The 7,585-nt window shown below is 41.0% G+C and overlaps 1 protein-coding gene across 1 annotated transcript in view; it reads left to right on the forward strand.

Moving 5' to 3' along the window:
* The window catches only part of TEX15 (testis expressed 15, meiosis and synapsis associated), a 40,014-nt gene extending 35,007 nt beyond the window's left edge, over positions 1 to 5,007 (forward strand). Inside the window, exon 9 of the mRNA XM_048504411.1 lies at positions 1,956 to 5,007. Within this exon, the coding sequence (XP_048360368.1) occupies positions 1,956 to 3,060 (1,105 nt within the window). The 3' untranslated portion in view covers positions 3,061 to 5,007. The remainder of the gene's footprint in view (positions 1 to 1,955) is intronic.
* Positions 5,008 to 7,585: the final 2,578 nt, after the last annotated feature.

The raw sequence follows: 7,585 nt of genomic DNA on the forward strand, positions 1-7,585 counted from the left end.
ACAGTTTTGCTTTTGAGAGGTCTACTGAACAGCCACCAGGTAGTATCTAATCTTTACTGCATACAAGTGCAGCTTTCTGTTGCTTTTGGAAAGGTCTCCAGTTTGCTTTCTTTCCTTAACTATTCTTTCCTTCCATTCTTTTCAAGAGGAAGCTAATGGCCCAATCCAGGTGGCGGGTGGGAGAGAATTGGCAGCTGTGTTTTTCAGAAAAAGAATATTAACATCTGTCTCAAACATTCATAATCCAAGAGAAATGTAACCACTGCCATTGAAATTGGGAAAAAGGTATTCTTTTCCTCTTGGAAATTCCAATAGTGCCAAACTGAGGCATTAACAAAAGATTGGTTGCAAGTAGTTTGATACACACATCACATGGCCTATCTAATTAGTAAAGCAGCTAAAGAGATATTCCAATTGTTCTTTTTTTTAATAGATCAAATTACTGGTCAGATAAAATAGACTCATGTGGGCACCAGCAACAGTGTTATCAAAGTGTCATGGCCCTAACTTGTGTCAGGAAAAAAGAGGAATTAGTTTTTATACCCTTCTTTTCTGTACCTTAAGGAGTCTCAAAGCGGCTTACAGTTGCCTTCTCTTTCTCTCCCCACAACAGGCACCTTGTGGTAGAGAGTTCAGAGAGAACTGCAACTGGCTCCTGGTCACCCAGCAGGCTTCATGTGGAGTAGTTGGGAATGGAACCCAGTTCTCTAGATTAGAGTCTGCTGTTCTTAACCGCTACACCATTCTGGCTTCCCATAGAGAAGGGAATGCTATAACTATATTCAGATCTCAGACCCCTTTTGTTCCGTCTCCAAGTGTTCCAAAAGAGCCCCTGAAAGGCCCGGCCTACCAACTTCCCCCCACCAGGTTATTTAGTCTCATTTGGCAGAGTTATTGCATGACCCTCCAAGAAGTGTCAGAGGAACACAGTAATGTAAGGCTGTGAAACCAAAGTGTTCCTTTAAGGAGGAATGCTTTATCCACAGGTGTTGGCACTGACTGAACACCTAATTCCCATGCAGAAATTCTCAGCTTAATCTTCAGTTAAAAAGCCTCAGATAGCTTGCTTGAAAAATCTTTCACTGTTTATTCATTTATGCCCCACCTTTCTTCCCAGTGCAGACTCAGAGTGGGTTACATCCTCTCTGTCTCCTCCATTTTATCCTCACAACAACCCTGTGAGATAGGTTAGGTTGAAAGCATGCAGCTATCCCACAGTCACCTAGTAAGTTTCCGTAGCAGAGTGAAGATGTGAACCTCGGCCTCTCAGCCATGGACTAACCTGTACTGCACTGCACTGGTTCTCAGTAGCTAACTGTTGCTACTCACACAATAGCTAATGAAATGGACCAAAGGCCTCAGGATAAAACTATTTCCTGTGTTAATTATATCAGGCAGTGTGTTCAGGGTCCGATACACTGTGTAAGAATTCAGTTTGCCTCCAAAGTTCAGCCTTGGAGCTGTCCAATGTACTGCCACTGGTATGCTGCCAACCTGCTTCTCTGGACTGATGGCCTCATCCCTCACAATTGTGACCAGAGAGGTGTTTAGTGGGGAACTCAGCTTCTTCCAGAGACAACAGCTATTGAGTGTATATCAAAGCATATGGATGTGAATGATGACTTCTACACCCTGAATCTTGTTTCTTTGCCCACAAACCCCCTGGTCCAAAACCACTTCCCCTCCTTCTTCCCAAATGTCCTGTTTTATATATGCATTCATGTTACGATGTTACGTGTATAGTATTTTCTCAACTGTAAGACTTTTTTATAGGCATGTCATAAAAGGTGAGGATCATCTTACATTTGCATACAGTTATGTCCAGTAATACGTGTTTGTATAGAACATTATTACGGCAGAGGAGTTGTTTTACATCCAAGCAAATATTCTGGAAAGTACTGTTGTAATATATCTTTGAATTTCCTAAAACTGAAAATGTATTTCCTGTTTTGCAGAAAGGCTGCAAGACCTGTGCCATTAGAAAGAGAAGAACTACAAAGAAGAATTTCCACAGACAATACTTCGAATAAAAAAGATAAGTGTTTGAAATACAGGTCATCTCTCTCACCTTCACATTCAGAAGGTTTGAAAGTGGCTGATTCCTTAGACTATATTGAGTTTTCACCAAAGGTTTCTACACTAGTGAACTCTAATATGTTGAACAATCAGAAAAATCAAACAGATCTGAAAGACTTCAACAACGTCCAGAGGGATTGTTTAAAAGAAAATGATCAGGAATGCTTTGCATCTTGTATTAAAAGAGGTCTTACATTAAGAGGTACACCCGTATCTCCAAATAAAGATCCATCTCCACAGAATTCCCCTAAGGTCTCTTTTACATCAGCAGCAAAATTAAATGAAGATATTTCTGCACTACCCACACTAAATCAGTACCGTGATGTGAAACTAGATGTTACAGGGAATGTTTCATGTTTGATTCCTATGGATTGCACAGCCATACCCCTGGAACTTGATAGAAATGGGGAGATGTATGGAAAAAAATCTGAGCCCAACCATGCACTGGCCTATAATTCTGATTCCTTAGAAATACCTGAATTAAATAAATTCATGGAGCTGGAGTCTTTGTGTTCAGATTCATTTTCCACTGAAAATACCCACACCTCTGCTGAATGTTCTGATTTCAATCAAAATGAACATATAGAGGAAACACCTCATGTTCCTAACTACTCCATGCATACTTACAGGACATTCTGTCCCTCCTATTCTTGGTACTTCTCTCAAACTGATAGCAGTTACCAATGTACTCAAATGTACCAGGAGTTCAGCTCTAACGAAATGAACCAGCTGACTCCAGCTATGCTTACAGCTACCAGCATGGTATATAACATGCAGTCCAGTACATTTTATTCACAATCCTATAGTCATTTTGGGGTTGGAGAATCACAGAGGTTCAACTTTGCCCAAACCTACCCAGTACATAGCTGTTTCAGCTCTACAATGTCCTTTCCATACAGCTATCAGCAATGGTCACCGTGGTACACAGAAAGACCTCCTACAGCACAGGCTGCTTATCCATATTCTTCCAATACTGGCTTGTGAATTGGTGGGATTCGACACTAAGTCTTTATCAGTAACATTTCAGCTTGTAGAACAAGTTATTTACTGCTTGCCTAAGATACTGGAATGCTACTAATAAAGTAGTAATTATTATTATGAAACATTGATCTGATTTTGTACTGATTTAAATGCTGTTGATTCCTTTTTGAGGAGCGCCCTGTAAATGCCCATACCATGAAGAAAGCAATACATGAATATTGGCATGTCCATCACTTCCTGGCAATAATTCACACAAGCGCACGTAAACACTTTTTTGGGGTGCATGTATCATGACTGAGAAGAAGTACTTTTGACACAGTCGGTCCCATTTTACATCATGCATAGGACTGCTCTGTGGAAGTTTTCTAAGGTCCAAAGTAGCCACTGGGGACTTTGAAAACTGCCACCACTGTTATTTTGGAGTATTCTTAGGCTTTGTTCTTTCATTTTAGAAACTGAGGGCCAAATTACACATCAGTAGAGAAACCAGGGGAAGATGGATTGCTCACTTATAATGCTCCCCCCCCCCAACTGGGAGAAAATCACTAGTGAAGCTTTTGGTGGGGGAAAATATTTGGGGGTAACAAACATACAATAGCCACAACACAGAGAGATGCCACTCTTGTCTGTGAATGCCCCGTTTTGCAATTGTATTTCCGTGACAAATGCAGTTGGGAAGCATGTTTGCTGAGATAACGTAATCTTGTTCTGAAACGATTCTTGTGCATCATCACGGCTGACATTATTAGGACTTGAAACTGTCCTTTTTGTTTATTCTGTGGGGGAGATTTCAGCAGTTTCAGTAAGTTGAGAAGAAACTAAAATGACTGGTGATTGGAAGTGGGCTGGTGATTGGAAGCAGAGGTTCGTGGTGTTGAAGTGAAAGCAGCATACCAGCTAAGAACTAGACTGTGACAAAGACAGTGGCAAAAACCATTATGTTGCTTGTACTAAAAAACACTAAAACACTGTTTTCTCTATTTTTAGTTGCCTGACAACAGTCACCTGTTTAGTTAAAATATTTTCGTAGACTGATTTGAATGACAGCTGAATAATATTTTCATCTGAAAAGACTTCAACAGGCAAATAAGCCAGATCAGAATTTGATTGGCCATTTAGCGCTTAAGAGGCGTGTTCTGATTTGATGACAGTGGGGTTTAAGTGTTCATGTGCTGGATTCAGACACTATTTCCCATCAGGCTTGGTACCAAACCGCTGGATTTGTTTTGAGGTTAACACTTCATCTGATTGATCTGCAAAGCAGTAACTCTTGGCTGCTTAGATTTCAAAACTAATACAAAAGTCCAAAACAGAGTGCACCAGTAAACAGAACAAGGAAAAGGAAAACAAAGTGGTAGATGATACAGTGGGAAAAATGTTTTATTAGATTTGACAATCCCTACTTATTTTTTTCTGTGCTCCGTCAAGGTGATCTGTTGGGGAAATGTTTCCAGAATTGGGAATTTTCTGGCAACATTACCACACAGATTCCCCTGATGAAACACAGACAAAATGTGTAGGAGTTGTCTATCTAACAAAATACTTTTCCCACTACACCAGTCACTTTTTTTTCCCTTTTCTTCTGCTTAGATTTCATCCAATAGGGGTCCTGTTAAAACAAGGGGGATTCAGTTTGTTTAAATGCCAACCACACTTTTCTTTTGTGCACTAATTGTGCTTTTCATGTTTGTGATTTTTATTCAGAATTCTAGCTGTGTGTGTATGTTAAATGTGGATGTTTTAAACGTCCCAAATGCTTTTTATAAAATGTGATATCTTAATATTTTATATTGTGATAATGTAAAGACTGGAATCAGAAAGCAGTACCATGTAAAATTATTTTTGCAGCTCACGTTCTGTTTTATATTCATATTTGTGCCATTATTTTTGAATCTTAGTATTTATATCTGTTAAAGCTCTTTGATTTTGTGCATTATAACTTTAAATAAACATTTTAAGAGACTTGATTATTGTGTTCATTCTTTAAATACATCATAATTTTGTGTTTGAAAGTACTACCGGTATTACTTTTGAAACGATCTGAATGTTTCTATACAGTAAAGACAGAAGACTTAATCCAGACTGTTCAGGTTTATAAATCAGCACCATGAAAAGATAAGTTGAATTCAGAAATTCATATATTAGCATAATAATTATAGTGTGTTTAAACATGCCTTGTTTCAAGTCTGAGGTACACTCTGTGTCATCTACCAGATAATGCCCATGCCTCCCTAACCGGGTGTACCTGTTCTAGTTCCCCCCCTTTCCCCCCCTTCCCCCCCCCTTTCCCCCCCTCCCCGGAAGCATCAGACCATCCTCAGCCATAGGATCCTAGTGTGCACTGGCCCAATCAGGGCTACTTGCTCACTTGTAAGGAAAACTGCCCCTTGTGAGAAGCTCAGGTGGGGCATATTGGCTCCCATCACACACTCCCACCTTTGGCAACAGCTGGAAATGCCATAGCCTTGCATAGAGGCATGAGTTACAGCCCTTTAAGGAGCCACTGTTTATCTGGTGGCTTTCTTGTGGGCCTTTCAGTTGGCTTCCCTGGCCCCTCTTTTCCATCTAGGAAGACTCAGAGCCGCTCTACATATCTCCCAAGGGTTTCACCAGAAAACATTTCCTCCTTGACCATTCCAGGGTAACCCAGTATGTGCAAGAGAAGACAGATCACCCCAACACAGTAAATGCATCTGAAGTGGGCTCTGACTCAGAAACGCTGGTGCTGAAATAAATTTTGTTACTTGTTGACACTGGACCTACTTATTTTGCCACCTAGATTAGGAGGCACTGCATTATTAGCTATAGAAAAGACCTTCCGCTCAACAACCTGGAGATCTGCCAACATAATCTGGAGCTGAGGTCCCTCTTTCTCCCATTTTAGAATACTTTTGTTTCCTCTGGTGTTTCCTTCCTGCCCTATGTTTTAATGGTTGTTTTTTATGCTCCAAGATAACTCAGCAAGCTTCTATGGCAGAGCAGAGATTCAAACCTGGGTTTCCCAGAGCCTGTGTATGTGTGTTAAGTGCTCTCAAGTAACTTCCAACTTATGGCAACCCTATGAATTAATTTCCTCCAGAATGTCTCATCATTAACAGATTTGCAGATTGAGGACTGTGGTTTGCTTTTTTGAGTTGATCCATCTCGTGTTGAGGTGTTTGTCTTTTCCTGCTGCCATCTTCTCTTAGCATTACTATCTTTTCCAGTGAGTTTTCTTCTCATAATAGACCGAAGTATGATAGCCTCTATATAGTCATTTTAGCTTCTCAGGAAAGTTCAGGCTTGATTCAATCCCAGATCCTACTCCACTTTAATCCACTATAATCACACTGGCTTTGAAATTTAATCCTAACAAGATTGAGGTAATGCTGGTCAGTAAGTCATCTGCATTGGAGGGGTAAAGTACCTCATCTTTCCCTAGTGGACATCATGAAGATGTTAGAAGTCATGTGAGACCCTGCTGTGCTATCTGAGCAACAGCTGCGGTAACTGATAGTGCTTTGTACCAACTATTTGACTAAAATTTTAACTATCCTTGGAGACAAGCCAGTCTGGCAACACTGGTACATTCAACAGTAGCCTAAAGGCTTAACCACTGCAATATGCTGCCCTTGAAGGTGATTTGGAAACAGCACACAATGAAGCAGCTTCCTGTTCGGGATGCAACGTATGCTTATTTACCAATCATGTCCCAGCTTAGCTCAAGATAGTAGCTTTAGCTTCATATATCTTTATAGCCTTTCATGTCCTGGGCTCCTGCATTCATCAAGTGCTACCTATTCTGGCCTTTGTAGCAGCTTCACTTGGCACAGTAATGCCTTCTAGTAGCTCTAACTCAGTGGTTCTCAACCTGGGGGGCAGACGACCCTTTCACATGGATCACCTAAGACTCTCTGCATCAGTGTTCTCCATCTGTAAAATGGATAAATGTTAGGGTTGGGGGTCACCACAACATGAGGACCTGTATTAAAGGCTCCCAACATTATGATGGTTGAGAACCACTGCTCTAACCCTTGCAAGGTCATGAACCATACCCATCCATGGACTTTTTTGATAGCTATTGCCAGAAAATGGGCTCCCTATCTGCAAAGCCAACATCGCCTTTCTAGGCTGGCAAAGTGGGCAGGGGGACCTGAGAAGCACCCCCACCTCACTATACCAGGGTGGTATGCTAACAACTAGACTACAAATATCCGTCCTCCTGAAGGAAATGGCAGCTTTGGAGCACTGATTCTGTGACAGTGCATCCCCACTGAATTCCTTCTCCAACCTCAATTCCCTAGAAATTTCCCAAGAACTGGCAACCCTATTTTCATGAGCCTTCATTCAGTTTACCTAATAGGGCTAGAGTGGGAGCATAAAACCTGTGTGGGCTAGGGAGTGCAAGTTTCCTTATCTATATAGCAAGTCCCTGTCTCATTCCTCAGAAACAATTTGGGATCTATTGACATCTCTTCCAACTGGCATACTATTGTTAGGCCATTTAAGAAGAATGTGAGTAATCCTCAGCAGGGAGCAGTCTACAATT

The sequence above is a fragment of the Sphaerodactylus townsendi genome, linkage group LG07 (genome assembly GCF_021028975.2).
Source record: "Sphaerodactylus townsendi isolate TG3544 linkage group LG07, MPM_Stown_v2.3, whole genome shotgun sequence".
Lineage (NCBI taxonomy): Eukaryota > Metazoa > Chordata > Lepidosauria > Squamata > Sphaerodactylidae > Sphaerodactylus > Sphaerodactylus townsendi.